At 46.7% G+C, this 20249-nt stretch overlaps 1 protein-coding gene across 8 annotated transcripts in view; it reads right to left on the bottom strand.

Annotated features, from left to right (window-relative positions):
• CEP164 (centrosomal protein 164) overlaps nucleotides 1-20249 on the bottom strand; it is a 37655-nt gene that overhangs the window by 2777 nt on the left and 14629 nt on the right. For 6 of the 8 annotated variants that reach the window (XM_085209080.1, XM_085209073.1, XM_085209074.1 and 3 more), the window contains 22 exons: nucleotides 19935-20018; nucleotides 18242-18325; nucleotides 14868-14953; nucleotides 13155-13304; nucleotides 10850-11068; nucleotides 9477-9608; nucleotides 8890-9106; nucleotides 8243-8320; nucleotides 7851-7982; nucleotides 7452-7574; nucleotides 6785-6928; nucleotides 6487-6570; nucleotides 6023-6091; nucleotides 5476-5654; nucleotides 4913-5039; nucleotides 4424-4491; nucleotides 4015-4222; nucleotides 3452-3559; nucleotides 2335-2449; nucleotides 1408-1773; nucleotides 897-963; nucleotides 240-347 (listed from right to left, as the gene is read on the bottom strand). In XM_085209080.1, coding sequence (XP_085065206.1) covers nucleotides 240-347; nucleotides 897-963; nucleotides 1408-1773; nucleotides 2335-2449; nucleotides 3452-3559; nucleotides 4015-4222; nucleotides 4424-4491; nucleotides 4913-5039; nucleotides 5476-5654; nucleotides 6023-6091; nucleotides 6487-6570; nucleotides 6785-6928; nucleotides 7452-7574; nucleotides 7851-7982; nucleotides 8243-8320; nucleotides 8890-9106; nucleotides 9477-9608; nucleotides 10850-11068; nucleotides 13155-13304; nucleotides 14868-14953; nucleotides 18242-18325; nucleotides 19935-20018 — 2948 coding nt within the window. The remainder of the gene's footprint in view (nucleotides 1-239; nucleotides 348-896; nucleotides 964-1407; nucleotides 1774-2334; nucleotides 2450-3451; nucleotides 3560-4014; nucleotides 4223-4423; nucleotides 4492-4912; nucleotides 5040-5475; nucleotides 5655-6022; nucleotides 6092-6486; nucleotides 6571-6784; nucleotides 6929-7451; nucleotides 7575-7850; nucleotides 7983-8242; nucleotides 8321-8889; nucleotides 9107-9476; nucleotides 9609-10849; nucleotides 11069-13154; nucleotides 13305-14867; nucleotides 14954-18241; nucleotides 18326-19934; nucleotides 20019-20249) is intronic. The other 2 variants (XM_085209075.1, XM_085209076.1) reach the window with 2 other exon arrangements.

The raw sequence follows: 20249 nt of genomic DNA, 5'->3' as shown, positions 1-20249 counted from the left end.
GAAAAGGGAAGGAGAATCTCTCAGGTAAGTACAGCTCAAAGATGGAAAAACCAGGTCACTCGTGCTCCAACTGCTAAACAACATTCTTTTGCAGAACTGGACACTAAAATAGAGGCTAAGGCTTCAAAATTGCTGTTCAATCCTTTAGTGGCTCCTGATTCATTCACCTCCTGCTGTTTCCTCCTACCTGCTGCAGGAAGCTGGACTACAATTAGAGACCAGACCCAGGCAAAGGATACACCCTTGAATCACTCTTGAAGTCTTCTAGCCATTTCTTGTTGGTTTCAATCATTCCTTGAATACTCATCTTGTCTGACTCACGGCTCTGGAACACGCGCATCTGCTCACTGTTGTGAGAGAAAAAGATAGGAGAAGTGGGAAACGGGCTCAGACAGAAACAAACTCAGAGATGAGAAAAAGCATAGCTAATGAAAGAGCTAAGGTTAGCAAGCAACCTCTTCTAAGCTCTAAATGTTCTGCACAGCCACATCACGAAGGAGAGCTGTAGCAGCAACAGCCCCCCCATCCCACCAGGCTGCTGTCCTTCCTTCTGCCTGTGTAGCATCAGAAAGGCTCAGGTGGCAGGCAGCCTGCAGTGTCACCCCTCCAGTGTCACTTGCCACAGCAGAGCCAGCCGGAGTTCTGCCTGGAGACAGCTGGCACCCTTGGATTCTGCTCCTGAGATTAGTGTTAGCTGCACAATGCTGGCTTCTGAAATAAAGCTGCTGTCTCAAGGCACGCGGCAGTGAGTAACCAATGGTATCTAATTTATCTTCTTAATATCTAATCTGCTTCACTGAACAAGTAGGTAAGAAACGAAATCATCTAATCTAAAAATTATTCCAGGCAAATAAAGGCAATACAATGAAAAAAAGAACACCCAAAAAGACACTTACCCTGCAGGTACATACCCCAGCTTGTTGTCTGAAGGACCAGAACTTCCACTGGATGATGGGAACCCACCTGGGAAACAAACATTAAATACGGGTCCCCCCTCACCAAAAAAATCAACAGGCTTTATATTCAGAATGCATCTGCTTTCCTGTTATGGATACACTGTCCCTACAAGTGGAGCCATCTGCCAAGATCTCAGTGTTGTTATAAAGGAAACTGAGATGGTGAACCCTGTCTCCAACCCACAGGAGGCTTCTGGAAGATCTGGATTCCTTTTTGCTCAGTTCTTTAATAACTTTTCTCCCGTGTATGTCAGAGGCCAAACTTTTCTAGAGGCAGGATAACATGGTTGGACATACATCGTACTACCTGGAATGAGGTTCTCACTCTTGATCTTATTAACACTACTCTTAACAGAAGTACAGGTTGGCACGATGAGCTGATTAGAACACGCAGGACTGAAATCAGAAGTCGTAAGCAAACAATGAGATGGAGTAAGGACAGGAGACCTACCTGGAAAGTACTTGTGCCACTTCTCTGCCAGGAAACGGTCCACTGACTGCCCAGCCACAAAGGAACGGCTGGAGCTCAGCCCAGTGCCCCAGGCCCACTGGTTGGGCACAGACACCCCAGCAGTGGGCCTCGAGGAGGCACCTGTCTGCAATCCTGCCAAGGTGGAATACGTAGAAAGAGGAATGCTGTCACAGGGAACCTGCAGAGGCACCTGTGTTGAAGTGAAGAGCGGGGGCTGAAGGGTGTTCAGAGAACTCAGAACACCAAGGACCCCATTCAGTTCGTGGGTGATGTGCTGCACAGAGTTTGTCAAGTACTGGATCTTGTCCTGCTGTAGGGCGATCTGTACCTCTGTTCTCAGGTCAGCTAGCAGAGGAGAGAAGGGAAAAAAGATCACTGGAAAGGTGAGGGAGATACCGTCTCCTTATCAGGAGACTCACTTTGTGCTGTGCCACAGTGAGCTGAGTTTGATCAGTCTCTGCTCAGTGAGGCACAGAGCACCAGAGACAAAAATTAATTTGAAAGAAACAGAAGGCAAATAGCACAAGCAGCAGACATGGGAAACTGCACCAACTTCTCCTGACAGATGTGAGGAGGAAGCCTGGACACTGACAGAGCATGACAGCTCCATAGCAGCAGAGAAGGAATAGCTGAAGCCATGTTTTACACTCCACAGTAAAAATAAGGGTAGATTTAAGAGGCAAGTTCATGCACAGATTCCATCCCTCTCACACACCACTTCAGGCAGGAAATAAGTTTTTCAAGCAAAATGTTATATACAGAGCAGCCTCAGTCATAAATAGCAAGGCTGCTTTAGACTCAAATGAGTACAAACAGGAACAGCCTTAGATACAACTGGGAGGCAAAAGGGAAAGTCAGACTGCCAAAAGCACTGAGCACAGAGTATCAAACCAGTCAGAAACTTACACTTTGGCAGATGTATGTTTGCACTGGATATACTGTTTGTGTCCTCAGAGCTGCTGAGATCAAAGGTAACCATCTTCTTGCATGCAACACTCTTTAGTGTATCTTCATCTGAAAGCTGATAAGGGAAACATTGCAAATAAAGCCTGCTTTCTGTCTCTGCAACAGCAAAGCCATTGGACACTGCTTACAGCTCATCTACACAGGCAGGACTGCATGGTCATGCACGGAACAGGTGAAAATAGAGTCTTGAGACTCCAACAGCAATATTTGAAAAGTAAAGAGACTGTGTGGTCTCTGAAAAAAGCACGTGCATTCACTGGAGGCCAAATTTAACAGCTGCATGAAGCGGCCCTTCCACGCCGAAGTCAAGATGTTCTGTGCATCAAATATGCCTTATAGTTCTTGCATGGCTGGGTCATCTCTTTGCACCAACAGAAAGTGCTTGACCACCAGAAGTCTTCTGCATTCACATCGACACTGCTGCTCTAAGGCCACATGCTCACAAGCAGAGCTGGACACATTCCAAGGTCTGTCCTAAACAGGAAAATAAAGTGGATTCTACCTCACATGAGGTGACCTGCCCTCCTTCTCTCTAGGCAAAAATCATGCAGATTTTTCAGGTTGCTTTCTGGGTCATATGCTTAATGCCGAGTTCAGATGTCACCAGCAAAGGGAAATACTTGCCATCTTGCCCAAGTTACAGACCTTGTATAGAATACCTAACAATTCTAGTTAAGAGTTCAGTTTATATTGTAATCTGCATATCAGCGTCAACATGGATTTGCTTCTGATCTAAGAAGCTTTGAGGGCTCATTTAGCAGATTTTTTTCCAACCAACTCAAACCCTGATGCCAGTAGCCTTGACTGGCAAGCTGCAATCATGGGACAAACTCTCCATCTCAAACCTCAGACCCAGTGAATCATGTGCACCATAGTCATTCTCTCCAGCTCTTTGTCTCGCCTACTCTCTCCCACTCTTCTCACAGACCCATCACTCTGCTCTCAAAGCACAACTCTGCCAAGAGCTCTGCAGAGACTCCTGCCTGTGGGAGGAGGCCAACAGCTCTGCAAACTGGGAGCGCAGCTGGGCAGGTCCAAGCAGGATGCTTGTGCTTACCTCCTCCAGCAGGGAGGACTCCAGCTGGCTTAGCTTCTCTTCCTTCTTCTTCAGCAGCACCTGTCCTTTCCGCATAGCCGACTTCATCTTGTCCAGCTGCTTGGCTTCCTGCAGTGGATCAAACAGCAATGCCAAGGAGGAAAATTACCCAAGAACAACAGGAAATTATCTACTTTAGTGGTCACGGTGATTTTCACCATCTCATTTCTACTTGGCACAAGAAATCATGCTGCTGGATTAAAACTGCTCCCAAGTCCTACAGAGCAACAAAAAGGAATATGCAGAAGGGAAAGAACAAGGCTAAGGCAACATCGCTCCAAGGAAAAAGGGGTGTCACTTCCTAATCCTGCAGAGTCAACAGCTTTGCAGCAAGGATCTGCAAATAGGAGTGCTCTGTCAATGAAGGAAATGAAGACCTTCTTCCTGTCTTTGGTTGATGTATCAGCAGAACTGACAAGTACTCAGGGATCAGTTTTCAAGCAAGAGTGAAGCTGCTACAGAGCTACAACTGTGAACTTGTCCCTGCTGATGGGATGGATGCCTGCCAGTGCTCAGTGACTCACCTCTTCCAGGTTCTTGCGCATTCCCTCCAGGAGCTGGGAGTTGTCTGGATCTTGCACCACCTCCTGTGCTTTCTGCACATCTTGGTGCCACTGCTGCTTTGCAGCTTTCAGTGCTGTGTGCCTTTTCCTCATGGAATGGGTCTGACGCACCAGGAATTCCTTAGCTTTTCTGATGGAGATTCCTTCAGCAGAGATGTAACTTTTGACTCTATAAGAAACAGGTACAATTCTGGCTTTCTGTGCTGGCCTTTCCATCCAGTAAGCCTCATGCAGATCGCTCCCTAAAATAAACTGTATGTGCAATGCATATAAAACTCAAGCAAAAACATCTGCTTCTAAAACCCAAGGGAAAAAAAAAAACAACCAAGAGAATCACATTTTCTGAAGTAGCTGGTATACAGATACTCACTGATCAAATTGGAAGTTGCTGTCTTCATGGCTTTGAGAAGGCGGGGAAGCAGGCTCTCTGGATGAATGCTGAAGAGTGGAAACATTTCAAAAACTGATAGATATGCACAAGAAAATGGAACCCTAGGACCCCATTAGAATCAAATTAGGGGCAAAAATGGATGTCTGGATGACATCACTGTATTACTGCCCTGATCCAAGACTAATGCTGGGGATATTTTTTTATGTGCTATTTTAAGTAAGAGACGTTTCCATCTCCGACTCAAGTCCTGCTTTTGACTTCAAGGGCACTCAGGCATCCCACACTCCTTTTCCCCTAATAATAGGCAGAAAGCAACAAGGAGTACAAAACATTGATGTCTTCCGGCAAAGAAGAATGCATCAATGCATCTGAAACAAGCTTAGGCAGAAAGAGCCAAGGCTGGAATTTTCACAAAGTTACAGCCTCAGATCTCACAAGGCAAATGCCTTTGCAAACAGCTCTACTCACAGCATGAATAGTTTCTCTCAGGTCTTCAACATGGAGCTCAGCTTTCCTTCTGGGAGACTCCGCACTTTCTTCTGCCTCCAATTCTTTCAAAGTCTCCTGCTTGCTCCTGACAGCTGCCTCAAGCTCACTGCCACATGAAAAGGCAACAATGGCAGCAATTCATTAGACTGCAGGTCCTCCTAGCCCAGTAAACTACCAGCAAGTGTCCAAAGCAACCTCCAGATTCCAGAAAGGAAAGGGCCAGACATGAAAGACAAGCGGGAACACAAACATGCTGACGACAAGGATTCACAACAGCTTACAGCTGCTGTCTCATACAGTTTCCCACATACAGGAATAAATACAAATAAGAGACTTCATATAGCAGTTTGCAGATACAGACTTCTATATCCAGGGCTGGGGTACATCAGCCACTAGCAAAGCAGTTTGACAACTACCATTAAGACAACCTACTGCCACTGCTCTTAGACACAGCTGAACTGCTTGTGCAACAGCTCCAGACAACACCAGTAACCAGGTAGATTTTGAGCACTAGAGGAAATCTCTCACACATATACACACACCTGATACGTTTCTGCAGCCTCTGGCTTCGAGTCTGCAACAAGTCCACCTGGGCCTCCAGCTCAGCTTTCTGATCCTGGAGCTCTTCAAGAGCCTTACGCAGTTGCCAGATGGACTCAAGAAGGTTGGCGTGCTCCTTCCGATTCTCCTCTAGACGGAGTTGAGAAGTTAAAGCAGCTTCCTAGCAACAAACAAAAAAAATCTCTCAGGCTTCCCTGACAGTGGAGCGAATGCACATTGCCTGCAAGAGATTTTTGCTATCTGGCTCACAGTTCATGGAAGGTCCCAGAGCTACAAACACACATCACACATCAATCCTAAGGGAACAAGACTGCCTGCTCTTTTTGGGAAATACCTCTGAGCTAACCAAACTCCCAGCAGGAAGACTCTCCAGGTCAAGCCAAAGGGGCAGGAAGGAATTTGCAAACTCACAGTTTAGAAAACAACATAGCTTTCATTTTTTAAGCCATGGTTCTATCTAGTGCGTTCCTCTCCCCCTCCCCAAAACCAAAGCAGCACAGATCCTTTCCAGAGCCAAGGCATGCATACATCTCTTTCTCGCTCAGTCCGTTTGTCTTCATCTAGCAGCTGCTGCTTTTTCCTTCTCAGGGACTCCTCCTAGACACAGCAAAAAAAGCAGGTGACTATCAGAACACAGAGATACCAGTAGAGGAGACTGCTGATGCTCAACAACACTTGAAATACAGAGGTCAGGCCTAATTCTCAAGATAATTCAAGATTACCTGAACACTGTTCTCCGTTTTGCTTCATCCCATCCTGTAAGTGACAGGACTCACATACTGCCTCCCAAAACAGAGGAGAACTCCCAAGGCACTGACTTTCACCACAAATACCACTAACTGTGAGACTGTGCTACTAAGAACACTCAGCCCTCACGACAAAAGTTTTTATCTTGAAACCTGGTAACTTGGGTGGCAGATACAACCCATGAGGAAGCAGCTGGGGAGCAGCTCAGGTAAGGAAATGTCTCAAACCCAACACAGCTGACTCACCTGGCTAAGGAGCTGCATTGATCTTGCTTTAATGTTCTTTGCACGTATTTCAAGCTCATTTTCTGAATCCTGGAGTCTTCTTTGCTGCACAGAGATGTCAACTTAAAGAGTGAATGGCACAAGCTCCTCACCCACCAGGCAGAGCTCTGCCACCAGAGCTATTAGCAAAAAATACCAGGAGAGAATGATCTGCCACTTGTATTTCTGTTGGCTACAGAGGGTGGCAGGTGCACGGAGGTGTCACAGGACCCAGGCCAAAGCAGCCAAGTCCCGAACTGCCAAGCAGTGCTCTCCTCACCTTCTCCCCATGCCTGTGCTGCAATGCGGCCAGACGTTCATCCAGCTCTGCCTGCAGAGTTTTCACCTCCACTTCATGAAGCTGTCGGAGGCGTGCCATCTCACCTCGCAGGCCTTCAAACAGCTCTGCTCTTTGCTTTCTTTCCTGTCACAGAATACAAACAAGAAAAGGCGGCTGAGCAAAGCTCTTCAGCAAGCCATGAACACAGAGGACACACGCTCTGTATAACCAGCTCATCACACAACATGTCCTTAGCAAATAACAATTTCAGCAAGATTAAAGCCTGCTGCTTATAGGCACAATATCGTTATGAAGATGGCTCAGGAAAGAAGAAATGACCATGATAGTCTAGGGCTTTGTCACACACTGCTGACTGTGTGACAGGAAGCTTTTCAGAACAGGCAACTAAAAAACCATTAAAAAGCTTCTTTAATACAGAAGTCCACAAATGCACGTGGAAGCTGCTTGCACAGAATGCTTTGACAGGTTAACCTCATAAGCTGAGCCTCACACAGGTTACACAGCAGCAAAACCACTAACACAAATGAGATGTCCCAGTTCTAGGAGTGGCTGAGATAAGCAGCGCTGGCAAGCAGCAGTGCCAGCCCAGGTACAGTCCAGCTGACCAACAGTGATCTCCCAGTCCATTACCCTTCCCCAGAAGTACCTCCTCTTCATACTGATCCTGAATCCTTGCTAGGACCTCCTGGTGCTCCTCCTTCATCCTCTCCATTTTCCTCTCATGGTCTTTTTCCACTTCATGGCGTTTCTCACTCATAAGCTCACTGAGCTGCAATGATGACACAAAGAGGCTTCACTGAATCACTGCACTGGCTCCCCAAGAGAGCAGCTTCCCACACGAACAGAAGGGCTGAGAACCTTGCAAGTGGGATCAGGCCACAGCCTAGATAGCAGCAAACAAGCACTCTGCGAAAGGAGATGCTGCAGGAGTGTCCCTTCCCCGATGCGCACCACTGCCACCCGTGGGCAGGGGACTCTGCATCTCAGACCTCACCAAACATCAATGGAGGACAAAGAACTCTCAGCATCCAAGATGAATACTTGCCTCACGTTCATATTCTGCTACTTGGTATGCTTTCTGCTGCACTTTCTCCTCTGCTCTCTGCAAGTCTTCACGCAACCAAGCCTCCTGACTCCTCTGTGCCTCCGCTATCTGGGTTTGCAGGCTAGAAGTGACCTGCCATGAAAACCACCCACAGAGACTTGTCACCCTTCTGACAAGATCTCTCTAGTGTCCTCCTACAGAGATCAAGAAGCATGGCAAAGATCAATGTGTACAGTCCCACCACCCTCTAACTTGGAACATGCCCAAATACTGAGCCGGACCAGAACCATGTTTAGGAAGTAGAAAAAAAATGAATGCCACCCATCCCGCCCACACGTGGAAATAGAGTGGAACAAAAAAGCAATTTACATTCTGGAGACACCATCTTTTACCTTTCGATGCTTCTCTTCTGCTGCAGATTTCAACTGCTGGAGTTCAGTTGCAAACTGTTTCTCTAGCTCCTCTGCAGCCTACAGGAACACAAGCCAAACAGTCTGCTGACAATCCTTCATTTATAGGGACATGCCACACAAGGTGCAGTCGCAATTAACTTCTATCCACAAGCATCAAAAGCACAGTGAATCCCTTTCAAAACAATTAATACGCAGTATACTCTCTGGATGTTTTCCCTTCCAGAAGATATCAGTGGATCTCAGACATGCCATCCCACGGAAGGACTATCAGCTGCTCTATTCAAGAACCTCAAGCCTCCCAGAGTGCGAAAGCAACACCCAAGAGGTATTCTAGCCTGATAAGGTTTGCTTTCACTTGGCCAAGAAAAATAATATTTTTTTTCCCTTCAGAAGCAATGTAGCCACTCAAATAACTATTTAATCCCTTCTGTAACAAAACAAGGGGAGCACTCCCCAGCCCAGTCACAAACCAGCATGCCAAACATCTTTCCCTTGCGTTTTAACGGAGTCATTATCAAAGCACATGCAGGTGTTACTTAATCTTATTTAACTTTAGCATTGCAGTGCAAGCCAAGTCAGCATAAACAGCAAGGGTCTGGCTCTAGTTGGTAACAAATGAGTCTCACCTTTTTCTTTTCCATTTCTAATCTCTCCTTAAGCTCCCTTAGGAATTGTTCCTTCTCTTTTTCTAGCCTGATTGTTTCTTTCTGTTGAGCTTCCTCCATTTCCAGCTTCATTTTCTCCAAAGCAAGCAGCTTCTTCCTCTCCATGTTCTCCTTCTCCATTACCTGCAAAGACTCCCATTCTTCTCTTAGTTTTTGCAATGCCAGCTCTTGCTCTGCCCTGGTAGGGTTACAACAAGAGTAGAGGAGCCAGTCAGAATTTGGTACTTTAACATTGGGCTCCATTTAGGAACCAGAGCTAAGAGAAGATCAGACATGAAAACTCCAGAAGAAGTTGAGAGCCAATGTACAATTTGAACAAGTGAGTCAGCAAAGGCCTTGGAAATAAACAACAAACAGCATCATAGTTGGGTCCTCATGGTTCCTAGCTTTCTAACAAGGCAAGGCAGCAGGCAGCAGCTACGGGAAGCTCAGGCTGGCTAGAACACCCCAAGTGGATGCTGATGGCATGCAAGATGCTTCCCACTCAAACCCACAGTTTATGTCCCTAGGGATGGCAGCTTCCTGCTTGTTGTGGCAAAACTTTTCACCTGATCTTCTCCTTCTCTGCCTCAGTTTCAGAGGTGATGGCGGCTCGTAGCCTTGAGAGTCTTTCAGTTTCCTCCTTTCTCACACGTAATTCTTCCTCCTCACAAACCTTTGCCAAATCCTCTTTCAGTGTCCTGAGAGACGAGCAGCCAGGAGGAAGAAAAAAAAGAGGGGAAAAAAAAAATAATAAAAGGTTCAGGAAGCTCTAATGTCTTCAAACCACATCCCCAAGGCATACATATCAGCTCCCACTCACTGCACCTGCCTGAGAAATGCATTCCCAAGGTTCCAGACAGTTAATTCCCTTCCATACCTTCACAGTCTGGCTGCTGGTAGAGGAGACACAGCCCCTGAGCAGCAAGCTCCTGTGGTGTATTTTAAAGGCTCACTACATTGTCATCATAGGTGGCACTTTTTTCCCCAGGTATGTAAAAATCAGCTCTATGAAATGAAGGCAGATTCCCAGCCAAGGTAGCTGGATGCATTAGTATAAAGCTTCATGCTTTTGCACAACACCCTTTTTCCCACTGCTTAGACATTTCTCCCTTCAGGTACAGTTTTTGTCCTCTTTTGCACCGAAGGCAGCATTCCCACAGTGCTTCATATCAAGGCAACCTATTCTGGCTGCCTGTGTGCTGATAAGAGCTTATCTGGGATGGCCCTGATGTCTATAATACAGGTTTTGAGAGAAAAGTCCCCCAGAACAGAGGACACCACTCCTATTGCTGTTCTGCTCCCTGGGTTGCCATTAGATCTTCTTGCATTGGCTGGGTTTTGCACGTAGAAATCCATGCCCTATTCCTTAAAGTCTTGTTTGGAAGTCCTCCTGTAATACATGCAGTACCAGAGCTTCAAATAGTTCCTCTGGGGTAACCTCATCTTCTCTAATGCCCCAATTTCCAGCCCTATTACTACCACTTAGACCAAGATTTGAAAGTCTGCCAGGTGGTAAAGCTCCAAGCAGTGAACTAGAAACTTTTCCCAGGTTAACAATAAGAGACAAGTTCACAGCTCTATGAAAGTTGCATGTATATCGAATCATAGCTCTTCTGACAGGACACAAGGAAGATGCTCTCTTGCCTGTACGAGGGAGAAAGCTTTCCTCAGGCAGGCTGCACTCTGCTTTGAGCATTTGCAGCACTGAGAGCAGACCACTACCCATTTCAGGATGTGCAGATTCCTATTATCACTGTCAGGATGGAGCCCCGTGCTCCTTTTCACCTCAAGAGCTCTATTCTTGCCTCCTTCACCCACAGCTCCACAAAGCAGCTCCTGTTTCACGGTGGCCCATAACACAGCACAAACTTGCTGCCACCAGCAATGAATCACACCTGGGAAAGACTCAGGAGGAGAAATAGGAAAAACAAAAGAGTACCTGAGGGATTTTTCTTTTTGCTCATAAAGCTTCTGAGTTTCTTCCTCCTCCCGTAGCCTCATTTCCTCTTGGAATTGCTGGATTTTCTCCTTCTTTGCTTGCAGTAAGCGTGTTTTGTCTTGTTCGACCTCGTTCTCCAGCTCCTTGGCTATTCCCTCCAGGGATTCTTCACTAGTCTGGGTCAAGGACTGCTCTTGTTTTATTTCTTTCTCAGGTTGCCTATCAAAAAGAAAAAGCTCCTTTGGCAAAAGGGTGAGAGAACTGAGTAACACAGTGGGAATGAGCAGCGTTCCCACACACAGCATCACCTCCAAACCAAAAATCTCAAAGCCACCTACTCCACAAGCTTTCCTCTCTGTGAAGGGAAAGGAAATGCAGAATCTCCACTGGATTGCAGCCACTTTTTTTCTTTTTTTTTTTATTTGCTGCTGTGGAGCTCTTGCTGTTTTGCTCACAGGAGGTGAGGAACAGCAGTGGAGGCAGGTGAAGGGCACACATGTAGAAGACAAACTTGGTACAGAACTCATGCTGTCACTGTTCCCTACAACATGCCTGAAAAACAAATCCATTCCCATGCTTGCCAGCCAAACTCACCAGCCTTACATCCTGAACATTCCTGTGCTGCAGACACAGGAAAGCATTTTTTACAAGGCTATTGAGGAACAACAGCTCATCCTCCAAGCTTCAAGCAGCACTTTATCTCAGATAACAGCCTGGGGATGCGCCCAGGCACCACTGACTGCAACTCTCATTGACTTCTAAACTCTGACTGATAAATTAGACATAATCCTAACAGAACTTAGATCCTCAACGACTCTTATTTGGACCTGCTACAGCTCACCTCGTGAGGGAAACTCACCTCACAAAGGATCTAGCAGCTATGAAATCCTACCTAGGACCATAAAAGCAGATGCAATCAGCACCAGCTTCTAACCTAGGGATTGGCAATACGTTTCTAATGGACCAGGTATTTTTCTGCAATTGCAATCTAAAGTGTGCTGGGAGTTTGCCAGCCCTAGGCAACAGAAAGCCCTAAGCTCTCCAAAAATTCAAAACCAATCTGTTTCTAATTAAGTTTCTTTTTTTTTTTTCAGACATAGAGTAGCAAAACTATAAGGTCTGAAAGAGGCTGAAAGGGAAGAGGGAGAAATGAAGATTAGTCTAAGGACAAAATTCTTATTCTGTGCTAGTGAAAGCTGAAGCAGCAAGGTCTTCTCATCGTGCCCCGAGACTGCTAGCATAAGGCAGAGATCTCTGTCTTGCCTGGAATCAGGGAAATAGCAGCTCTAGTAATATAACCTTGAGTCAGAGAGAAAAGGTTACTCGTGCAGCCATTAGCAAAAGAGCAGAGAGAGAGGAAAGGGTAGTAGGGTCCTGGAAAAAATCCTGTTTCACTACATGCTCCGGGCCAACTGCACAGATGCCTACAGGAGGTGTCATTTATCAGGCTGCTCTGCAAAGCACCTTAAGTACTAGCACCTAAAACTGTTCTTTTTGCCCAAATTTTTGTTTAAATAACTATCCAACCAACACATGCACATTTACACAATTTCAAATTTAAAAAAAAAAAGGAGATACTTGTCTTCAAACCAAAGATTGCTACTCCACCACTTTGTCTTGATAGATACATTGCCTATTTTTTCCAATTACTTCTGCTGATCTGTCATTTGACACAGAAAGCAAAGTCAGCATGTTCACCTCTACTGAGAACTTTCATTGCAGTGAAACTGCAGGTACCTATCAGCAAACTCCACCAATTTAGTACTGTGACAGACCACTGGCTTTTGCAGAGAAACTGAGTTCTCCCATCTTCTGCTCTGACCTCATTGTCCCAAACCAACCAGCGTTCCCAGTGACTCTAAAAGTGGGAGGATTTTTTCCCCTCCCTCCTTCCAATCTCAGTACTACTCAGCAAGCAAACTGCTGTGGAAAACTGTTTATCTTAGGTGTGTAAATGCTTAGCCTCATTAGTGATGCTGGGAAGGAGGCTTTTCCAAGTACAAAGCAAACAGATCTTTTTCCATACCACAGAGTCCTGTGCCACAGACCCCAAGGGCTGAGCTGCTGTTCTCACCCTCCGCAGGACAGACTGTTACCTCGGCACTCTTGCCAGGAGAACAGCTGCTTGGATTTGCATGCTGAGATGCTCTCAAGCTCTGCTGTGCCCACCAAACTGCATCAACTAGCGTGCCAGCCTCACGCAGTAACTTCAAATAAAGGGGAGCACAGGAGAAAAAAAAAAAAAAAAAAAAAAGGACAAAAGCTGTTATGCATACAACACTAGGGACTTAAATGAAGCCCTTACTCTTTTTGCAGGGCAGCAAGTTCTTCCAGATCGATTAGGCTATCCGGCAATTCCTCCTCCAGCTGCAGGGCCACAGCCTCTTCTTGATTGGCATTTTCTAAAGCAACACACTTCTGCTCTGATGCTTCACAACCGCTTTGATCCCTCTCACTTTGCAGCACAAAAAAGGTAACAGAATATCAGATTAGCATAGATTAGATTCTAGTGACTGCTCCAAGTAGACAAAGACAGAGGGAAGATGGGATGAGCAGCTGACTCAAGATGGGCAGTCTGCAGCACGAGCTCATGCCTGCCAAGGGGCTTCATTTGTCCAATACGGGGCTGCCAAAGCCCCAACAAAGCTCCAAACCATTCACACCACCTCGAGCACTGCCAGACTAACAGGCAGCTGAGGGTATAATTTGTCTGTCAACCTCAAAATGTCAAATATCTTTGCAGGATTACCTCCCTCTCTTTGCAAGTCCTTACAGAATTTCCCCAAGATAAATCAGCCCTATTAGTAACACTCACATTGTACTCTAAATTAGAGATGGAAATATATTGGCAGGCATGTTTACATCTATGGTTCTACTTCATCTTGGAAGCACAGAGAAGAGAGACTAAGCAAGCACAACGTAGCTGTACAGGCAGAGAGAGTAGAGAGGATTCATAGCTGGGAAGCAGGAACTAAGTAATAAAGAGAATTCCTTGGGCAGAACACATTTTTAGGGACCCTCGTGTGAACATCTCCTCCAAGCACAAAGCTGTGAATCCCAATTGCACACAGCCAGTCATTAAGATGGACTGCAGCTTCTTCTGTTCACAGGTTTTCCTGGCATAAGCAACAGCTTCTTCATTCCCAGTGCCCCAGAATGCTGTGTAGCTCTGTGTGGAGGCTAAGAGTTTTGACACAATTCATCTATAAATGCCACATGTTACAACTCTCAAAGGCAGAGCAGGATGCTCTAGAGACCACAGAGCCCTCTGCTCAGCACAGTATTACAGTCATTTCAAACAAGCTTCCACAAATAGGGGAAAATACCTCCCCTAGATAGTCTAGTCCTCATAGCAACCAAAGGTTGGGAAACCTGTGGTGCTCCTGGGGTTAGAGCTGTTGTGTTATAGAGATGTCCACAAAGCAGGATAACAAAATAGCTTAACATTTGTGCTTGGCCGAACAGAGACCAAGTGGCTCTAAGACTCCTCTAAGGAAGGAAGTGGAACTGAACTGTTCACTTTGGAGCTAAACTCTCCTGCCAAACCAGCACTGACTGGCCCCAGAACCTGCAAGGTTTGTTATCAGGCAATGGCTAGGGCCTAATTCACCTGTGTTAAATGCCACAAGGCAGAACATAATGAGAAAACAGACCATCATGGCAAGAAAGTGACTTCCACAGCCTTAGATAAAAGCCACATAGCTATAAGGGAAATGGAAAAGCCAGCTCCACATCTGGGGGTAGTCATGAGGAAGGGCAAGGCAGGCAGTTCTGCTGTCTTCCCAGCCAGAAGCTGAAACAATGCTGAAATCTGCTGAGGTGATACTAAAGGGGTGGTGGGAGAAAAGAAAGATTGAATGGAAGAGACTCCGTGAGACACTGCAGGAACTCAGAGTGCTCTACAGGGAACTCCCTGTACAGATTACAGTGACCTGAGCACAGCAGGACAGACAAGACAGGAAAGTCACTGGGAGCTAGAGCTGTCTATGCCTCCTTTCTAGTTCTGTTTGTACCGTACCTCGCAGCAGCTTTTGTTCTTTTGCTTTGCTCTTCATCTATACTGGCTTTGCTTTGGTCTTTTTCCTCTTCTCCCAGCTCCTGGGCCTGCAGGTAAAAGCAAATAGTGGGGAGTTTGCTGGTTCCTTTACCATCAAAACCTCCCAGGACCTTACAGTGGCTCCACCAAAAAGCAGGAGCACTCTGGTCTAAAGCACCAAGCCCAGGGACTAAAGTGCATCCAAAGGGCATTCCAGAATGCCCAGCTGAATGCATTAATTTCCTCTCTTGCATGTAACCAAGGTCCTGAGATACCGTGGGAACACATGGAGGAATGGCTCCATCAGCACAGAGACATCAGGGAGCTCAGCTCTCCAGGTTGTGTTACTATTATTGGTCTCAGGGTTGTTTTTTTCAGTACAGAAGATGAACTCTCTGCCAGCACACAGCACTCTCAACATCAGCTTTGGTTGTTTATTTCCCCCCAGAGGTCATCTTACATATCCAAGTAACCATAAACTGTCTGAATAATGTAGGACAAATCTTTTAAAGCAGGAATGTCACACATACAAACATGAAATCATGTACTGTGGCCATAAAGAAAACCTATGCATCGATTGTGATCAGAATTACAATAGTCCTGCTTTGAATCCTGGTTCCCAAACAGACCACGATGGGCACTATACTATACAGTCACACCTACCCAGAGACTTCTGACCACCCCCTCCACAACAGATCAGTCTGGATGCTGCTGACTGAACCGGTCCCTCAATAACATGCTCAGAGTGACTTCAGGTGGCTTACTTATGAAATAGGAAATACTTAAAATAACAAATACTTCAATATAATATAGCCAACTGTTCCTATTCCCACCTGCCATGTACCAGGCACCTCTGTCCCTCCAGCAAGGACACACACACACACACACACACGTGTAATTCACCCAAGGAAGGGGAAACAGGCCTCCTCTCAAACTCTCAGTCCTACATGAGAAAGAACCAACAGCCCATCCTGCCTAATGGGATTTCTGAACACTACATATGGGTCCCCAGGGCCCATCCAGAAATTCCAGGGGACCACACATAGCAGGTGAGCTCAGACCTTGCCATGCAGGAATGTAATGTGGAGCAGGGCCAAAACAACACAATTAAAACAGCAGTAATTTATGCAAATGTTCAGCAGAGCAAACAGCGGAAGGATTCCCTGCAAGTGCTGTCACCTTCCATCACATCAGCCTGGTCAGAACTCTCCCAGCAGCTCCCCACCTCTCCAGCCTAAATAACGACTTCAATTCCTGAGAATTGAGGAGCCCAGAAAACATCACCTGGCTCAAAACAGGATCTGTCACTGCTGCCTGTGAGAGGAAAGCAGCCAGAAAAAACAAAGAATGAGATCTTCTGGGGAATAAAGATGATGACTTACAGGTTACACTGCTGAGCCCATGCCTGGGACCTCTTCCGGATTCCTGCCCAACATACCTTCCCAGAGCAGTCCCTCCCCAGAAATCCCAGACTCTAGGAATATACAGACATATCTGGAAAGGGAAACAGAACACGTGCCTCCAGGGAACAAGGGTTGGATTTTAAGCCCTGCCTGTGAAATTCCCAGAGCCTTAACCCTCTTGTTGTTCCAGGACCACCAGCAGACCCTGGGAAGCACTGAGTACTGCTGGCAGCTTGGTTTTCTGTCCTGCTCAACACCAGGCTGAGACCCACAGGAAAGATGTCACACACTCACAATACAAAGCCAGGATAACAGATAATAGCCTGTCTCCTCTTGGTACAGCAAAGTCCCCAAGAGGCCTTGAGAGGAGGATTTCTATGGTCTCCAGCACGTGACAGCTCCAATGCTGTGCCTGCTTCCAGCTCCTCGCCACCATCACCCTCAGATGGTAACAATGCCAGCAAAGCAGGATGCCAGCACTTTAAATGCCTGCTAAGTGAAGGGTGAAAGGAGCAACCTTCCCATTGCCAGCAGAGAAGTTAAGTCTAGCAGAGAGCAGCCCACACTGCCTCTGCAATCTAACACAGCTCCTGCCAAAACACGCTAACCAAAAGCCTCCAATGTCGTGCATATGTAGCGCCATTGAAGAGATCTTTTTTATATAAAAAAAAAAGAATATTTTGCCAGTATATTCAAAGCAAGGCAAGTTCACTACATGGAAATAAACACATTCCAACAATCTGGAGTCTCATTTTGAAATAGCCTCTGTCTTTTGAACAAAAGAGCAGCTGCAGTTCTGCGGGGGGCACCATTTCACATCCACCTCTCCCTCCTCAAGACAAGGCTGTAAAAAACTCAAAAACGTGTCTGCTCCAACAAGACATTTGTATGCACGATGACTGTGCTGTAGCAAGAGGGAAAGGGGGGAGAACACAGCAGGCATATGTTTTGTTTTCCCTTCACATCTGATTATGCTCATTATTAGGCACAAGAGGACAGGTGTATTCTCCAGACAACCTAACAAACTGGATTGCTCCTCTCTGCTGGACAGGTGGTGAGTTTGCCACTCAAGGTCTCCTCCAATGCAGCTGATCAACTCACTTACAATCAGAGCAAGGCTGAATAAACCCCAGCTGGAGCCTGACCCTCTGCCTCGCTGTGCAGCATGCTCTTCCAGCCAACGCGCTGATGAGCCGAGATGGTGCAGGAGGGGGATAGCTGGGAGAGCTCAATAGGAGCGTGGGGCTGAGAAGGACGACTTGGCAACACGCTGAGAAGACGAGGATAAAAATCTCAAGAGGCACAGCAATCCTCAGTCACAACTGCCCTAACGTAGCTACATATGGGGCCAGCGTGATACAGGAAGCAGATGTGTACGTGCATATGTACCCTCCTTCATATGCCACAGAGTGACTGGAAGGACCCTGTTGTTTCCTCTGCATGAAAGCAGCCAAGGCAAGCAAATGCCTAAAATTAAGTTTCTTTGTCAATGGAAGGTAACCTCCATTTCTTCATTTTCTGCTACTATGCTCTGTTACACAAGTTCTCTTCATCTTTTCTTTCTCTTAAGCAGAACAAATACACACACAACAGGAAAAAAGCCAAACAGACTCTGCTTCCCTGCACTCCCCAGGAAAGCCAGTTATCTATGTGTGTAACTGGGGGCAGTGAAGGCACACACTTGTGAGCTTGCACACGTGTCACTCACAAACCACCTCTTCCCAAGAGAGTGATATCTGTGTAGTTTTTCCTCACAGGAGTGGCTGCAACTGCCTGCATCTCTGCAGACACAATACTGAGCTAGAACTGCTGCTCTCATCCCTTCCCTGAAGTCACAGTGCTCCGTCTGCCTCAAAATCTTTATGCCAAAGCTTCATCCTGCTATTTGTATGCCACAATGCAGTGTTTTAACCTGCCCATTCCAAGATTGGTCCCTAATCATAAAGCACTTACCTTGCATAGGGACTTGTCCATAGCAGGAGACAGAGCATCTACATCCAACACCCGCTCAGAAAACTGGCTCTGGAAAGCCAAGTCCTGAAGAAGAAAGAATAGGATCAGTTCACTGGTCCCAGGAGAGATCCTGAGAAATTAGAAAAAAAAATCTGAACACGCTTAGGAATCCTCACTCATCATCCCACTGACAGCAGTTTGGTTCAAGTATCTAGAGCTACTACAGTTAGAAAGGTTTGTAGGACACAGGAGATGGCTACGCTGAGATTGAGGCCTTCATCCAAGCACAGATTATGTCTGTAGTGCAGTCAGATGGCCCTGGCAGCAGCATGACAGCAGTGAGTTGGGTTTTGTTTCCCAAGCTGTAGGGACACACACAGGTAACAGGTTACTGAGCTACTGGTGTGAGCCATTACAGGTGGGGCACTGGCACTGCACTGCAGCGAGGCTCTCCTCCCCGATGGTCCCAAAGGAAACTCTCTCTGCAATGCCAGCAAACTGCAGTTCCACATAAGGGCATCATGGAACTGCTACAGGCAGTGAGCCTTGCCATACCACCTCATGCGTTCTTCCATGCCACAGATCACAGCAGGCACAGGTGATACAGTGCATCTATAGCCCCCAACCCTCTACTGCTCTATTGCCAGTATTGTTGGGGATCTTCTGAGATATTTTTTCCCTAGAAGTCAGCTCCTGCAAGTTGCCCACGGGCTGCCTGCTCCGAATTCTCCCTACTGGCAGAGGCTGTGGGTTCACACACTTGGCTGCACACACAGCGTGTGAGAGAGCACACACGCATGCCCACAAGCAAGCTCTAGAAAAGGTATTGTTTGATGCAGCAGCCACTTGCCAACACAGGCTCATACTAACACTGATAGATAATGATATTCGCAGCCATTTTCTGGCCATGCTGCCTCCGCTCCCACTGGCAGATGGCAGCAGCAGTTTCCTGCAGAGATGAAGAGATGCTGATGGGCACTTCACCCCTCACCTCAGGGCTACCCTCCTGCATGTTCTCCCCCTGGAACTTTCAGAAGCCAGGACTCTCAGCCATACACATTTCCCTTAGAAAAAGCTGTTTCATCCCTTAAAGCATGATTTTATATCGCTTATTATTTTCCACTTTGCAATTATCCAAGTGGAGTCTCAGCTATGAGTGACCTACTTTGCCAGAGCTATTACCTCACCCCCAGAATGAACCTGCACTTTTCTGCAATTCCTTCTCAGTACAAGTCTCTCACCACACCTGACTGCAGAATTACCACAAGCCTCCTACCATGAACCATACACATGACAGGACCACACAGGCAGACCTGGAAATCCTACTGAGTGCCTGACTTGGGTCTGGCTTCAAACTGGAAAGCACATCTCTGGAGCTAGAGGGCTTTCAGAGTGAGAGCTGGCTCCTGAAGCACTGCTCTCCAAACAGATAGTCCTTGGTCAAGCCACTTCATCTGACACAGCCTGTGCTGGCTCAGGAATTTGCTAAGCACAAGCGTGCTTCAGTATTCCAAGAGCCTTCCTGAATACCAAAGAGAGCTAAGCAGAGGGTGGCACAGGGGATCTGTGCCAGAGCAGTAAGGTCACTGCATGAGTTAGGGACACAAGAGATGGCTATAGCCTTACGCTGGCTGTGTGTTCCCAGAGGGATGCAAAGCCCATACCCAAGGATAAGGAGCTCCTGGCGACTCACCACATGCCGGATCAGCTCCTGGTCTAGGCGGTTAGAAGCCTGCAAGTCCTCCATGAATTCACTGCTCTCAGATACTTTGGAAAGCTGAAAGGAGATATGTACATGTGTTAGCCCTGCAGCTTCGTTTAGGCATTTCCAACTAAAAAGACAACAAATGATAACTGGAAGACAGATCTGGTCTCTGCGTACCATGAGGAAGAAAAACAGCAAGTGTCTGAGGTGAACGAACATAGTAGGAGACACTAAGGGTGTAACCCACAAGACAATCACAGAATGCCACAGAGAAAGGGCTGGGAAAGGAGGATGCACACAGGA

Source organism: Meleagris gallopavo, chromosome 26 (genome assembly GCF_905368555.1).
Source record: "Meleagris gallopavo chromosome 26, MGAL_WU_HG_1.1, whole genome shotgun sequence".
Lineage (NCBI taxonomy): Eukaryota > Metazoa > Chordata > Aves > Galliformes > Phasianidae > Meleagris > Meleagris gallopavo.
The sequence above is the reverse complement of the archived record's forward strand: the minus strand, read 5'-3'. Positions and strand labels throughout refer to the sequence as shown.